This window comes from Cladophialophora carrionii (assembly GCF_000365165.1).
Source record: "Cladophialophora carrionii CBS 160.54 unplaced genomic scaffold supercont1.1, whole genome shotgun sequence".
Taxonomy (NCBI): domain Eukaryota; kingdom Fungi; phylum Ascomycota; class Eurotiomycetes; order Chaetothyriales; family Herpotrichiellaceae; genus Cladophialophora; species Cladophialophora carrionii.
This window is the reverse complement of record NW_008481816.1, coordinates 2606012-2622003: the sequence shown is the minus strand read 5'-3', so window position 1 is coordinate 2622003 and position 15992 is coordinate 2606012. Positions and strand designations below refer to the sequence as shown.

At 57.1% G+C, this 15992-nt stretch overlaps 5 protein-coding genes across 5 annotated transcripts; 1 reads left to right on the top strand and 4 right to left on the bottom strand.

Moving 5' to 3' along the window:
* Positions 1-622: 622 nt before the first annotated feature.
* G647_00918 (uncharacterized protein) lies at positions 623-2653 on the top strand (the record flags this gene model as incomplete). Its single annotated transcript, XM_008724321.1, has 2 exons — positions 623-867; positions 955-2653. 2 exons carry the CDS (start codon positions 623-625, stop codon positions 2651-2653), a joined length of 1944 nt encoding a protein of 647 aa, XP_008722543.1.
* A 3044-nt stretch (positions 2654-5697) lies between these two features.
* On the bottom strand, positions 5698-6873 carry G647_00917 (uncharacterized protein; the record flags this gene model as incomplete). Its single annotated transcript, XM_008724320.1, has 1 exon — positions 5698-6873. The coding sequence occupies one exon, from the start codon at positions 6871-6873 to the stop codon at positions 5698-5700; it is 1176 nt and encodes a 391-aa protein (XP_008722542.1).
* A 1540-nt stretch (positions 6874-8413) lies between these two features.
* On the bottom strand, positions 8414-9936 carry G647_00916 (uncharacterized protein; the record flags this gene model as incomplete). The annotated part of the gene is made up of 2 exons (XM_008724319.1): positions 8414-8609; positions 8660-9936. The coding sequence occupies 2 exons, from the start codon at positions 9934-9936 to the stop codon at positions 8414-8416; spliced, it is 1473 nt and encodes a 490-aa protein (XP_008722541.1).
* Positions 9937-10376: 440 nt separating this feature from the next.
* G647_00915 (uncharacterized protein) lies at positions 10377-12415 on the bottom strand (the record flags this gene model as incomplete). Its single annotated transcript, XM_008724318.1, has 3 exons — positions 10377-11906; positions 11991-12018; positions 12093-12415. 3 exons carry the CDS (start codon positions 12413-12415, stop codon positions 10377-10379), a joined length of 1881 nt encoding a protein of 626 aa, XP_008722540.1.
* Positions 12416-13240: 825 nt separating this feature from the next.
* On the bottom strand, positions 13241-15467 carry G647_00914 (allophanate hydrolase; the record flags this gene model as incomplete). The annotated part of the gene is made up of 2 exons (XM_008724317.1): positions 13241-14155; positions 14211-15467. 2 exons carry the CDS (start codon positions 15465-15467, stop codon positions 13241-13243), a joined length of 2172 nt encoding a protein of 723 aa, XP_008722539.1.
* Positions 15468-15992: the final 525 nt, after the last annotated feature.

Below are 15992 nucleotides of genomic sequence, written 5' to 3'. Positions count from 1 at the left end.
GCCAATTGCCCGAATGAGCCGAAACGGGCACGCGAAGCCTAAAGGGCCCCTCCGAATTGTCCCTTAGCAGCCCCGTTGCTGCCTCGTGCGCCTGCTCCGGGGCCGCGGCGCATGGTTCACTCCCTGGTAAGTTCGAGCCGTTTTGTGGCAACGAAACTTTTGAGTTTTCTCCTCGATTCCAACTGACGTGATGTTCACCTCTTCACCACTTCACTGTGAAGTCTTCTCGCATTCGTATGCCTAGGTCCAGTCGGCTCACGTCCGTATCATTCGTTTGACCATCTTTCCTGCCGCAACCCTCTCGCCGGTCAGCAACTTCCACGCTTTTATTCGCATCACCTCCATCCTTCTTGTCTTCTCTCTTCCTTTCCTGGTTATTCTTGGCTCTGCAATCTGGGGCGGAACGGCCGTCTTCGCCATTTCGTACTGCCGCAACTCCAGTCGATAACAAATATCATCTTCCAGCGCGAACCCAATTTTTGGAGATTGTCAAAGTCGCAACTGGCCCAATTCGCCTTGAGAACCCGACACCTTCCTCTGTGCCTCCGCCTGAGCATCGCGCGGACTGCCGTTACGCCGCTTTCACTTTGCCTGACATGTTCAATTTATACTTGGCTGAACAATGAAGAAGCCACGCGACCGGACCACTCCTGCAGACGGGCAAGTTTTCCTCTTCGTGAACAAGACGTCCAAGTCCAAATCTCTGTCGAAAAGCGATGGCGCGGTTGCCAAGCAGATCAACCGCCACGCCCAACACTTCCGGACTCGCAAGCTCGAGGCCCAGAAGGTGACTTCGGCACGTACCAATTCTTCCTCAGCACGTCGGATAGCGTTGGATGGATGGAATAGGAAAGACAACGGGTCCGGGTAAGTCAACACGACCGTGTTCGCCTCACACCGGCGAAACATTCGACCCCGTTGCCACGCGGCCAAGCTAGACTGACACACGTCTAGTTCTGGTAGCGATGAGTCCTCGCCGGTGTCCTCGCCGAACGAGGAATCGACGGCATCACCTCCGCAGACTTCAATACCGGCACGTCAAATCTTCTCGCCCGTCATCGACTCATCTGCTGAACTGCCGTTGAATGTCCATGCTTTGCCACGCAGACCGCTCTCGGTGCGAGACTTGGCCGGCTTTGGCTACGCGGATTCAGACCGTGACCAATGTGTACAGGAAGACGAGAATGGAGCCCTGGAATTGTCGTCACCCGTCTACAGGGCAAACTTCACTGCTTACGACTGCATTGATCCTTTCGGCAGCACTCCAGTGCGAATCACTCCCAAAATACACACGGTGTTGCAGTACACGCTTCGGATCTACCCCTACGCAGGCAACAATTACAAGCTCGCGTTTCTGCCAACTCATGTGAGATCGACGATCACCCAGTTTCCGATTGGAACGGTCGTACAGCGCGCCGTGTACAAGGAACATCACCTGTACTCCCTGATGGCGGCCATGCTGGCTCGGATGAAGCACGTTTTTGTCGTCTCGCCGACAGGCGACGATCCGGAAGCCGTCCGAACCCAAGCTGCGAAGTACCTGCGAAAGGAGCTGATTCGCTGTTCCCGCTCAGGCGATGTGGACAAGCAGACCATCCTAGATATCCTGTTTCTCTGCGTCAATGAGATGCAGTACGGCCGGTATGAGGATGTCAGGAAGCACCTGAGTATTGTGGGTAAGCTGCTACATTTGCTCGACACCAATGAGCATCTCGATCGCTGGATCTCCGAGACCGCTGCTCACGTCGACAATCAACTGGCCTTGTCAACAGCCAGACGGCCCGTTCTACCCAGTACCTTCGATCCCGGACCAATGCTGCCTGAAAGAATGGCAATCCTCCGAAGAGAAGCGCACAACCTGAAGTATTACGGCTATCCGAAACCCACCGCCCTGGTTGTGCCTCGGGGACCGAGTGGCTCCATGGGGCTGACGGATGCGATTGCCGACCTCGCTGCGACTCTCGACATACGAATGGGATCCCAATTTATCCAGGCTCTGAAGGTGGGCGCATTTCCTGGAGCTATCGGCCGTGTCGTGGCGGACTTGATCGACTGTATCGAGATTGCAAAGGTCGTGTGGCTCTCCCCTTTAGCCGTATGCTTCGATGCGGAATGGCTCTGCAGGAAAGCCAGAGCAGTCCTCCGCGCGTTGCTCGCTATCGCCCCAGAGCACAACGTCGGGCCCATGGATCTCATGTGCAAATGCACCGAGGTGGTGCGGCTATGTTTGATGATCTTGATGACGCATGCTTGCACACTAATTGGCTTCCAAACAGCAAAGAGCAACGTCCGGCGACTAAAAGGCGCCATCCAATATGCACTGAAGTATTGGTGCCCTGCCATCGGTTGGACAGAGGATTGTATACCAGTGGTGCCCAATTCGCGTCTGGATCCTTTCTGCGAGCTACAATCGGGATTTGTCCTTTGGGCTGCGTTGACGGGATGCTGGTCGTCAGCAGGTCTCACTGATGAAAATTTCTTCATGGAGCGAGCATTGAACATTTGTCACTATTTCAACTACACCACCTACGAGGACCTCGACAACCACATGTCAGGATTTCTCTATTCAAGATCCTTGCAAGAAAAGAGTTTGAGGAAGGCAGCGGCGCGCCTTCAAACACATACACTTCGCAGCCCGACGGAATCAGGTTGATACGCAGCTGAAGAGGGGAGTTGTTGTAATCCTTCGAATCGCTTCACTCCGGCTCACCACTGTGCTGTTCTTGGCTTGATCAGCAAGGATACCTAACACAAGAGCTGATGCGGGGATGGGTCTGGAACATTTACTAAAATACCCACCGGGCAGATTTCAGCAGCATCTGAGCAGGTAATTGAATGCCAGCTTGTCTTATGATCATTGGCGCGCCACCTGCGAATCCCGTCTATCCTCTCTCCAACGAAGCACTTGGTTTTGATTCAGTATCAGTTCGGCAAACCTCGTCGTGTAGCCGAGGCGTGAGCATGGATAACCCATTGCATGGCAACATACGGCTGTCGAGCAGGTGGCCCAGGCTCAGAGAGACCAGCACTCTATTCCAATCTGACTTCAGCAGCTTATCCCCCAGCTGATTACGGCCGGGTTTTCTGCAATCCTTCGCTAGAGGCTGCCGAACCTGCCTCCAAATTGCACATCATATCTGGAGAGCATCCTTCTACAATGCTAAAACATGCCGTCTTACCAATCGCACCTGCGTCGAAGATGGAGTACGCCAAAGTGGGGTTGCTCGTACAAGGTACGATGACTTGACTCAACCCGACAAAACCAGGCATCTACACATTGGGAAGATAACGTCCGGTCAATCCTGGAAATCCGTAATCCAGGCCGTGGAAGAGTCTGCTGATTTTAGAACGATAACAGTCAGAAGGCGATGCAGAGGCCATACAGAAGCATACCGAAAAAGATGCGCTGCAGAGTTCAATGCACGCCCAATCCCAGATGGCGGACGTGAGCTATGGGCTCCAAAAACTCCAGCCTACCCACAGGGGGAAACGACAGCAACCGTGCAGACTCTTCGACGTTTTCAATTTATCAATACGCAAGATCGAAGGGGACCGGGACGATCGGTCAGCACATTCGCACGCGCAGGTCGACTTCCTCTGTATCAGGCATCCAAGGACGACCAACCCAGTTCCTGTCACTGGGACAGTTGTCATCCCGTCGGCCCTTGAGTCGCCGGCAAAGAGAATTGAATTTTGAGCGATGGTACGGCTGTCGCCATCTTGCGCATGGCACGTGTACTTCTCCATCAGAGCACGGCTCCTTCACATTTGGATGAATCACTCCCGGTAATCCGCTTCTGCTCGGCGCGCAACGATGTGCAAACTGGGTTGGGGCACGGGGTCCTGTTCGTGGATCAATTCCTGCAGGCTGTGGCTCGAGATGAGGCGAGATGATACAAGGAGAATGATTGAATTGTGGCCGACTCAACGCTGGGAGGGGAGGAAGAGGTCTGATTAAAAGTCCATGGCCATGAAGATACACACATGTCAACCGGCGTCATGGAGATATCAATACCGTCCAAGTGACGCCCCCGTATGGTGGAGGGTGCCGCAGGACAGAACGATGTTTCCAATATCCCGATACCCCCGAGCAATTGATGAGATGAAGAAGAAATCCATGGAAGCACGGCGAGCATGGGAAGGAAAAGGACGCGCCTCGATCTTGCCCGACGGAACGATGGAAATGGAATGAGCATACAGTTGTCCGTATCCTCTCTTGCTCTACCCTATCTCATCCTCTCGCATCGCATGGTTCCTAACGGGTCGGAGCAAGAGCCGTGCCAGACCCCTCACCGTCCAGAGCGGCACGGCACCAATATCTCACGCCTCGAATGCCGGACGAAGCCACACATGGTTCCTATCTCCGCGATCCGCACATCATCCCTGCCCAGCTCGCCGCTCTTTCCCTTACCTCAGACACGAACAACGTTGATCACCACGTCCTTGTTGCCAGGCTTGTAGGGACGGAGACATGATATTGCGGCTACCCTGTTCTATCAATCGTTGACTTGCTTGATCGGAGTGCGCTGTATTGTGGATGGATGTATGCTAAAGGCTTGCTGGCTAGTCGATGAGACGATAACCGACTGATGTGAGATGCCTTTTCTATGTCTGGCCTTGCCTTGCCTTGCCTTACATATGGCTTCGTCCCACGCCAGTACATGATATATAGGACGGACGGACGGACAGCTATATAGACCGAACGTCAGAACTAAGCTCGTCCTTTCTCTCTCTCTCTCTCTCTCTCTCTCTCTCTCTCTCTCTCTCTCTCTCTCTCTCTGCCTGGTTTGAATCTTCATACGTCTATCACCACTCTATACCCCTGAGAGACACGAGGTACACTTTTCTTGCCTGCCCTGATTATTGTACTTACCCGGCTGCCTGGCTGGCCTATGTATAGGGACAAAGCAAAGTCCCGGCGATAACTTCACCTACTTGTATCATGGCTGTGTGACGCTCCACGCATGGCCCTCCCACGATTCAGTCTAGGGTAATCAGTAGGTAGGAGGTGGATTCCAAGGTACTTACTTTGTACCTCCATGAGTGGAATTAACACTGAACAAGACTTGATTACGGAGTACCTTTGGCTTCAAGTCGACTTGCCTTACTGTACTAGCTGTGCTTTGCCCATGTACTGTACGCACGCCTACCTCCGCGTTCGGACACGTTGGCGCCCATTCCTGTCGAACCACGAAAGGAGCGCTAATTAGGCACCTCGGTAGGCGTGCAGTGTGGCTCCGTATGTATGATTTACAATACAATACAGTACAGTACCAAGCAACCACGAACGACGCTGGAGAGTCCAGCAAGCCGACCTTCAGCGCGTGTACATACATACATACATACCTACAGCGAGTATATCGCGTGCGGGAGAACGTCCGAGTGTTAAATGGCATGGTACGGCATGGCATGGCTTTATGCTTTGCGTGTTGTCGTCTGATCCGGTCGGTTCCTCTCTGGCCACGAACGAACTGAAGGATATAATACATAGGGTGTACCCTACGTATACTATGGATTGAGTACTTCTAGAGGTGAGCCAGGGGATGACAGTGTGTATACAGCGAGCTAAATTGGGCTACAGTACCGTGTTACAGACTACCTACCGACAAGAGCACTCCGAACAGCACAGTACGATTGCCACCCCCTTGGGGGTTGCGGCCGACGCCGCCTCACAGCTTACACATACCATTGGGCTTCTCACAGCTTACCATTCGCCTGCGGTTGCTCGTCCAAGATTTTCCACACCAACTGCACGTACTCCTGCGAGCGACTATTGCCAAGAATGCCCTCGCCCATCCGATTCATGACATAGGTGAAGGTGACTTTGTGGTGCAGGTCCATGACCTCCAAGCTGCCGCCCCAGCCTCCCCAGAAACACATCTTCCCCGTGGGCAGCCAGGGCACGGTCTGCGCGGTCCCGCCCCCACCGAGCCCGTAGCCGATGCCGAACCGCAAGGGCAGGCCGATGACGAGATCCGGCCCGTCGGCCTGTTGGCGGAAGATCAGGTCGATGGTCTCGGGCGAGAGGAGCCTGACGCCGTCGACGACCCCCCCGTTCGGGATGGCCGACAAGATGCGGTTCAGCGCGCGGGCGTTGGCGTGCCCGTTCACGGCGGCCATGTCGGCGCGGCGCCACTCCGAGAGCAAGGCCTTGCGCGCGTCCAGCTGCGGGTTGCTGAACGTCTTGACCGTCGGGCTGTTCGGGTCCATCTTGGCAAAGTCCCAGGGAAAAGGCGGCGGCGGCGTGACGGGCGACACGCGCGGCCAGTCGCGTTCCAGGGCGCCGATCTGGAAGTCGGCGCCCAGGGGCCCCGCGATCTCGTCGGCCACAAACTGTTTCATCGTCTTGCCCGTCGCGCGCCGCAGCACCTCGCCCAGCAGGTGGCCCATGTTGACCGCGTGGTAGCCGCTCGCCGTACCCGGCGCCCACCAGGGGGCTTGCTTGGCGAGCCGCGCCGTCGACGCCGGCACGTCCATGACCTCTTCGGCCGTGATGGGGTCTTCCCACCCGGACACGCCGGACGTGTGCGACATGAGGTGGCGGACTAGCACACCTTCTTTGCCGTTCTCCGCAAACTCGGGCCAGTGCTTGGCCACGGGGTCGTCGACGGACAGGAGGCCGCGGTCGTGCGCGACGAGCAGGGCAAAGGTCGCGATGGTCTTGGTCGACGACCACACGTTGGTGATGGTGTCGGATTGCCACGGTTGCGTCTTGGCTTCGTCAAAGTAGCCGCCCCAGATGTCGACGACGTTCTTGCCGTCGACGTTGAGCACGATGGACGCGCCGAGTTCCTCGTCGGCCGCGATCTTGTCTTCGAGCGCTTGCTTGAGTTTCTCGAACGGTGGGTTTGCATAGCCTTGGACTTGTGCCATTTTGAGGGCGAGCTTGTAGGTGCTTGCGGGTGCCTTGTATTTCTTGCTCTTGCTTGCTAGAGCTGTGGATGCCTTCTGGGTTCCGCCCTACTCGCCACAATACGGACAAGTCTACCCTACCTTGTAATGTAATGTATGTACTGTAGGTAGGTAGGTGGTATGTGGTTTAATCAACTCTACGTCAATGGCCGCCCTACGACGCCTTATATCCCTCTACCGGGAGGATATGTTCGGGCGAACAGGCGGGCCAGCCAGCCAGCCAGCCAGCCAGCAAGCGAGTACGTCTGGGTCTGGGCTGGACTGGACTCATGGCTCCAAAGGTGGAGGCCTGCAGTATGCCGTGTATGTACCGAGGCAGAATCTGGGACTGTACTGCATTTGCGGTACTCACACACACACGAACGGACGAGATTAGGTTGGCGCGGCGACGCGGGTGAATGGACCTTATGCTTGGCTTGACTTGGACGTGACGAGTCGGTTCTGAGTTGGACTGTGACTGGCACTGGCACGACCGGGTACGGAGTACAGAGTATGGAGAACTGAGACCGGGGAATGCCATGCACGGTCAGGGAATGAATGGGGTTGCTCGACAAATAGAAAACCCAACAGATAGCCGGACGAGCAGTGTCCTGGAGTGTGTGCAGTGTGCAGTGTACTGTGGTCCGAGTCAGGCGGGACGCGGCACAGCGGCACAGCGTAGGTCCTGAGTCCTGAGTCCTGCAAGTCTCAGCATTGTGCTCATGTAGGTGTTTTATTTCCGGCCATCCATGTTTACGGCACCTGGCTCTTCATCTGCATCTGCATCCGCACATCCACCTGCTATCGTCTGTGCACATACTCGCAGTTAACACCGAGAGGAGGATAGAGTGTACTCGTAAGCGAGGATCATGCGCAACTGGCTGGCTGGGGTGTGGGCGCAGGGCCTGATTGGAATTGGGGCTGGGACGCCTTAGGGCTTGGATCGAGTCGTGGCTTTGTGCATTGGGGGGTTTGCTGAGTAATGTAGGGAGTACGAGGTACTCGGGACACTCATACAGTACCCCTGGTGCTCCGTAGTATGGAATGAGATCATGAGACACGGACGCCCAAGTGGTGGGGAGGCAAGCAAAGACGTGGGAAGCAGGGGTAATCTTCGGCTATAGCGGGTCTGTGAGTGGTTGGTGCGTGCTCGCTCCTGTTGGAGCAACGCATTGGCAGGCACACTCCAGCTACCTCATTGGATCACGTGTTTATCACGGGACTAACACGTGACCCTGTGTATATAGCCACCTTTCCCTCTTCATAGTCTCTCTCAATCTCAAGCATCTGCATACCTCTTGCTCTGCCAGCTACGCACTTACCACCTGCTTTCCATGTGGTGAGAGAAGAAACCAATGTGGTGAGAGAAGAAACAAATGAGACAGAAAGAGTGTGCATGTTGTCTCTGAGCGATTTTCACTGAATAATTGTGTATTTCAAAGGTGTTGTATTCCGTCTTGTTTGAGGGCGTCTTGACCGCGTACCGCATGTTCTCTCGACCCCTCCTAACTAGCGACTCCCCTCACACCTTCTTCCTGATACTCGGCCCGAGCTTCAGTCTCGCGACCAAGACACAACCTGCCGAGACTAATGCCACGCCGCCGGCATAGAAGATCGCGGGACGGTAAGGCGCGATGGGAGTGTCGGACTTGTGCCTCGTCGAGGACGACGGCTCGACTGCCATGCCTGAGGCCTGAAGAAGATATCCTGCTATGGGACTAGCATGGCGGGTTAGCCATGTCAGGTCACCGTGACGGAGTATACTTACACGCCCATCAAATAGCCGCCCGTCCAGCCAGTAATCGACATGCCCATGGCGATGGCGACGCGGCCGGAATCGGCGTGCTCCACCCGCGCCGCCGTGCTGGCCACCACAACGGGGTAGAGCGTGAAGAAGGCCCCGTTCGCCAGACCGTTGAACATGGCAAAAATGACAAGCGGGCCCAGCGAGTTGGAAACCGGCCATATGGCCAGCATGCTGATGGCGTTGAGAGCCATCGCTAGGAGAAACATATTGACCGGACCGATCGAGTCGCTGAGCCAGCCGGACAGGAATCGACCCACGGCCGTGCATGCGTTGAACCCACCCACGAGACCGGCTCCGGTCGACGAGCTCAGTCCCACACTCTGGGCTACGAGAGGCAGGAAGTAGGGCGGGATGAAGAGCGAGAACGTGCCGATGGCGCCGGCGAAGAAGATGGCCGTGAAAGCCAGGTTGCGGAATATCGATACGTCGAGGAATGGCACCTTCCCAATGGGCACGCGCTCGCGGATGAAGAACGCCGCGGGCGCGCACGTTGCCAGGGAACAGAGGCCCAGGAATCGAAACGTCCAGGGTATGCCGACTCGGTCGATCAATGCGTCAATGGCGACCGCCAGCACGGCCGCGCCGATGCCCCCGCCCAGTTTGACGATCCCGGACGCCAGCCCGAGGCGCGCACCGAAGTATTGCGTCGGCAGGATGTTCGAGATCGAATACAGCAGACAGGCGCCGAGGCCGTAGAGCACGCCCGACGAGCCGAACAGTCCGCCCACATTGGACGTGGTGAAGGAGGAGACGACCTCGCCCGCAGCAAGCAGCCCGAGACCCAGAAAGGCAGCCAGACGGGCGCCGAGGATGCGCACCAGACGCACGCTGAACAGTCCGAACGCGACGACGCAGGCCAGGCCCAAGGTGCCGACGAAAGAGATGGTCGAGGTCGAGGTCGATGGGAGGTCGGAGCGCAGCAGGGCGGCCTGGACGACGCCCCAGCTGCCCATGATGCCGTTGAACCAGAACGTGAAGAGCGCGCAGACGGAGACGATCGTCCAGCCGTATCCTCCTTCGGGTAGGGAGGTGGCAGCGTTTGCTGGTGCTTCGTCTTGGAGGAACCTTCCGCCATGGGACGGAGCGTTTGTTGATAGTCTGGACGAATCATCCCGATCAAGTGCGTTCGAGGTAGCGTCTGGCGATAGTCTGGAGCCATTCCCGTGCATTGCTCCCAAGTGAGGCAGCCGCTCTGGCTGCAAGATTGTTCGAAGCTCGACGTCAGTTCTTGTAGCCATGATGAGGGGCTGTGCGCGTTCAGAGTAGAGAGGCGCCGGTGGGCAAAGAATGAATCAAAAGTGCAAGGTTTTTGATCTTCTGGTAACCTCACCGTCAATATCAAAGAAGCCGTCGTCCGTGTAACAGCAGGCCAGTGTGAGTCATCCACCCATTAGCTCTCAGCTCCCCCGGAGAAAGCTCCGGTGGGCCAGGCCCTGAGTCGGGTTCCACATTCGTCTCCGGTGCCACTCTAGTGTGGAACAGGCAGCTCGCAAGTGCTTAACGCCGGACTGGACGCCCGGGACGAAGATCTCCGAAAGGGTCGGGCTCTGCGATCAAGCCTCCATTCGAGTATCATAGAAGGGATCGTTGGTCCCGAAGGACGGGGCTCTGCAAACCAAGCCTCCTTCAGAGTATCCTAAAAGGCATCGCCGGTCCAGAAAGGACGGGGCTCTGCAAATCAAGCCTCCATCGGAGTATCATAAAAGGCATCGTCGGTCCCTGGGAAGAACGAGTCCATCGCAATGTCGTCCTCAGGCTGTGGCTGGAGCATGGGGAACGACAGCCTCCGACTGTCGATCGAGTCTGCGGCCTTCAGCAACGAACCCACCGCCGACTCCAGGATGCCGCTGGCGATCTCGAGAAACTCGGCGCTCTTGTTGGACACTCTCAGCGTCCATCGATATTCCTGCAGTCGTCGCTGGTAGAACTCTGCTTCTTCCTGGCTGACCGAGGTGACGAAGCATAGCCCCGCAAACGTGCCGATGAGGGCAAAGTTGAATTTGGACGCAAAGTACCAGAACGACTGCAGATGCTCGGGTTTCAGGCGGTTGAAGAAGTCCATGGCGCTGATGAGCCGGGCCTTGGCCGCGGACCGGCAGATCTGGATCATATAGGGGTCCGTGTTGTGGGAGAGCGAGCGGAGGATGCGCCGGTGCAGCGTGATCTCGGTGGCAAAGTAGGCCAGGTGCAAGTAGCCCACGGAGCTCAGCTTGCCGACGCGCGTGGCATCCATGCGCAGGGCCTCGGGCATTTCGGCGTACCACGAACGCAGTTTGAGCTGGATCGGCTTGGCTCGTTCCAGGATCGCCTTGGTGGTGTCGTAGGCACTCTTGACCTCCATCTCGGCTCGGAGGGAGTAGAGCCCCTCCAAGACTTCGGAGAGCATCTTGGTGAGCGTGATCATGGCGCTGAACAGGGTCCTGCCCTTCTCGACTTCGGTGCTGCCCTCCTCTCCGTCCTCGTCGGCCGCGCTCTCGGGGAAATCACTGCTGATCACGGGCTGGACGGCCCAATTGCTGGAGCAGATGTGCGGAGGACGTCCGTAAATCAGTGCCGACCACGCGTCTTGCAGAAAGAGCGCCCAGGCGAGCCGCTTTCGGAGTCCCTTCTCCCACGTGGGGATGCGCCAGTTCGAGCAATCCAAATGTAACCCCAGGTCTTGCCCGATGGCGACGAGCTGCGAGGTCAACTGCCACGCTTGGTTGCTCCCCGGACGTTGGAGCAAGAGGAGGCCCGCTTGCACGGTGGACAACTTGGCGCGGTGCGACACGTCCTGCAGTGTTCGGTAGGCGATGTCTTCCAGCTCGACCACGTCGGGCTTGGGGAGTTTGGCGAGCTCCGAGCTGTACGACCACCAGTTCAGCGCCAGCAGATAGACGGCCGCGAGCAACGGGGGCGAAAATTCTCGATGCGTCCGGCCATACTTCTCCAGGTACACCTTCTTGTGCAGGATGGGGAAGCTGGGGTGCACAATGCGAAAGTAGAGTCTGATCAAGGCCTCGCCGTGGGGAGCGACGATGCGCTCAATGTTGTCGAGCTCCTCGACCTCTCTGGCGTGATTCGGCGAGTCGGCATCGGCGTACTGGTGGAAGAACTCGTTCGGTCCGACCTTGCGGAAAGACCCTCGGTCGGCGGGGCTCTCTCCTCGAAGGTCGTCGTACAGTCGGAGATCTAGAAGTGCAAAATCGTGTTCGTCGGTCGGTCCGATCTGTACACAAAGGTCAGTCGAGAGGCTGCCGCCCAGCAATGTTCGAGGACAACAGATAGCCGCGCGAGGATGAGGACGGCCTACGTATTTTGCGTATCGGTGATTTTGGAGCCTGGCCATGGTCAGCTCACAGACAGGATCTCGGAGAAAAGGACACATTGTCGCTGGTGTCAGCTGAAGACATACCCGAGCGTCCGCTTCAATAAAGAATCGCCCTGCAGGTTCGCATAATCGTCAATGACCGGGCCAGTGCGAATGGACTCGGCTGACTGCCGTCGTGGGGCGTGTCCATTCCCATCGGAATCTCTGTTATCTCTAGACTTAGCCTGATGATAAAGAGCTGCAGGACCGAGGAGTCCCTCGCGTGGAATTGGGGGACTTTGATAAAGGTGGGAAAGCCTCACGATCGTCTTTGCCGAGTTAGGGGGCCCGCCGAAGCAGTGTCCGAATTGGTGGCAGGAGGATTCGCCTGTCTCCGTCGCCGGGGAGCCTCTTCGACAAAGGTGCATGGCTGCTTGTGGAACTGGCACATCACACACGCAGCTGCATCGGGAGAGATGACGCAGCGACTCTTCCTCCGTCGACACCCATCACAGGGGCGATCCGGGCGAATGCTGGGCCCGCGGGGACTGGCAGTGGGCGATGTCATAGCGCTCACGTTCCCTGACCCGTCACCTATCGAGGGACTCCTGGTGGCAGTGGTAGGGTCGATAAGAGTAGGCGGTATCGAGAGCATGACCGTTATGGGGGTGTCCGGAGAGCGGTGCCTTTATTGGCGAGGGCCAAGCGTCCACGCCAAAGCATATCAGTGTGTCTGAACAGATGTTTGCTTTTTACCTCTGCCGTCCAGGGCCGATTTCGTTTGTGGGCATGTCGCGTCAGGATAAGCTTCTGTTTTCTGGTAGGAGTTGGACCTTTGTATGGGAGCACGGGCAGGCCAGAAACTGGTCAAGGCAGATCTGGCAAGCCATGCTGGGACTTCGGAGCGGAGCCCCAGCAACTAATGGGCGTCGAGCATGGGCCCCGGCTAAGCCCGGTATAGCGAATGAGCCAGCAATTGATTGAGTAAGAAATAATAGGCACCATGGATTAGTGTCGTTTCCGAGTGCTGGGAGAGATAAGGAAGCCCGCCGTGCCATTGGCTGCTGGGGGGGATCGCGCTGAAGAACGGGGCACACAAGCGGAGAAGGCGGTGCCACCGCGTGGGCGTGGTGGAGGGTGGGTGAGATGGGAGGCTTGTCATCTGTCATCGGGCTTCATGCATTCGCTATCGTTAAATGCCAAAACATGTCATCGAAACCGCCCGTCGTCAGAGCACGTCGTCTACAGTACTTCTACTGCCCCGTCCTCGCCTGAAACCGGCTCGCGATCCCCAGGACTTCGCTGTCGGAGCACCGGCAGCCCAGCAATGTCACGCTGAAGGGCAATTGTGGTCCAGCCTCGCCCTCCCGGTACGTGGCCGCCGGCACTGCCACGGCGCACATATCAAGCACGTTTCCGAAGTGTGTGAAAGTCCCCATCTTCGCGTTCAAGCGGATCGGGTCTGCGAGCATGGCCTTAATGGTCGGATGCTCAGGTGCAGTGGGCACGACCAAGACGTCAATTCCCAGTCTGTCCGCCGCGGCGAACTGGGCTGTCGCTTGGCGCGTGTACAACGCTTTGGCTTGGAGGTCCCGGAATAACTGGACCGCTGTGCTCTGTCGTGCGACCACTTCTTCGAACAGCTCGAGGATGACCGGATGCAGGTGCTGTCTGTTCTTCTCCAGGAAATCATCCGGTAGGCTAGCTAGTCGCTCCGAGACGAAGGTGCCTGCGTACAGCAGGTCTCCTGCTTTCTGGAATGGTGTCCAGTCGATGGACACCAGGCTGCCGCCCATGCTCTGCAGCTGGTGCACGGCTTCATTGAACAGCTTGCGAAAAGTAGGTGAGCAGACCTCGAGAACTTCAGGCGGCGGGATGCCAAATCGAAACGCCTCTCGTTGCGCCCCAAGGGAATTGACATGCCGTTCCGCTGGGAATGTGTCTCTCGAGTAGCGATCATTTTCGTCATAATCCTCACAAAGCTGCCATAACGTGCGGGCGTCATCGACGGTTCTCGTGGTGAACGCAATGCAATCCAGGGACAGGCATGCAGGAGTGATGCCTTCAAACGACACCAGACCACGCGTGGGCTTGAATCCGACCACCCCGTTGTAGCCGGCCGGCACACGGCCAGACCCAGCCGTGTCCGTTGCTAGTGAGAAGGTTGCCTAGAGGTGAGTATCAGCAAATACAGATCAGTTCTCGCGACAGGGATGGACCAACCAGATCGGCACCAACACTGACACAACTTCCGCTACTGCTGCCTCCCGAGATGTGGTCGTCACTGAACACAGAGTGAGTGACACCAAACGGACTTCTACATCCGCTTAGACCAGTCGCCAGCTGATCCAGGTTCACCTTGCCCAGATACAACGCCCCCTGAGCCATGACCTTCTGGTACACCGCTGCGGACCTGGTAGCTACGAATGCTAGGGGCGGGCATGCCGTCGTTGTCTCGACTCCCTGGACGTCGATGGAGTCCTTGACTGTGAAGGGCACACCGAACAGCGCTGGACGCGAATGCTTGTCTGGATACAGCTCGAGGAGGCGTCTGGCTTGCTCCAACACGGCATCGCGTGACTCCCGTCTAATCCACACGGCCGGGTCAATTTTCTCGTACTTCTCAATTCGGTCACACAATGCATTGGCCAGCTCCAGAGGTGAAAGCCCGTTCTTGTAGGATGCGTGCAGATCGGCGATTCCTAGTCTCCCATTCCACGCTGGAGGTGTCTGGGGAGGGGTGTTGACTCCCTTGCTCTGATTCTGCCAGGGCGAGAGCACATCCACTACCGGTTGAAGATCGGCCACGAACCCGAAAAGACCTTGTGACCAGTAGATCATGTCGAGTGAAGCCGTCTTGAACGCGGGATTGTAGCCGGCCGTGCTTTGAACAATGCCGCAGCATTCAAACCCTCGATCATTGGCCTCTCTAACGGTGGTGGAAAAGCAGCACTCGGTCGTCACCCCTGAGACCAGGAGATGCGTGATGCCGTGCGCTTTCAGTTTGTGGAGGATCTGGGTATTCCAGAAGGAGCCCTTGCCCGGCTTGTCGATGACCACTTCCGCGGGCAATGGCTGAAGCTCGTCGACGATATCGTGACCGTACTCTCCCCGAACCAGAAGACGGCCCATCTCGCCCTTGTCCCCAATGACCTTGAGATGCTGCTTGTTCCCCGGCGCCGCAGCCTGGCGGATGAGCTTTGACGACGGGCAGTCCGCCAGTGAAGGAACTTGTCCCTCCCTCGTGTGGACGATGAGCATGCTAGCACTCCGACATGCCTCAAGTAGCTGCTTCGTTGGCGCGATCGAGGCCTGCACAGCTTCGAGATTGCCACCCTGGATCTCGCCGAAGCCACCAGAACAGATAAAGTCCCGTTGCATGTCGATAACCAGTAGTGCCGTGTGCTTCAGTGGGAAGGAAAAGGGGTAGGGCCTTGCCTCGATAGTGAGGAAGCCCTGCTTGTCCTTTGTCACACCCATAACGATAGCATATAAGCTTGGGTCTGATAATTTGACTGGGAAAGCCGTGTACTGCTCAAGCTGTGGATGTGACTGGGAGAAACGCACTTACAGTGGTCCGGAGCATCTGGTCTTATACTCGGGAAGTGTCTTCAGTCAGTCCACATTGGCCCAGAGTTACGGCTGTGACAATGAAACGCTGTTTAGTCAAGTAAATCTCCAGGACGGTCAAGGCCGCTGAGCTCAGGCGAGGACGCGGCGCAACGTGCCCCAGACGACCCATTATCCACCCGATCCCGCAGGCCGAAGCTGCTCAGGATCGTATTCCAGATAGCTGATAAGGCCGCCGCCAGACGCAGCGGCACCGGGCAGAACAGGCTAGCCTCGTATCCTGGATCTGTAACATTTCACGCACCGGTGGCCGTAGCCTCGAGTTTTGCCCCGGGGCCGTAGGCCGTTTCGTAACGTCGTGTCTCGCAGGAGGCCATATTGGTGCAGTGGCCGCCGGCGCTCCTCTCGCTGCCGCCGGCACTATCAGCCCTGAAC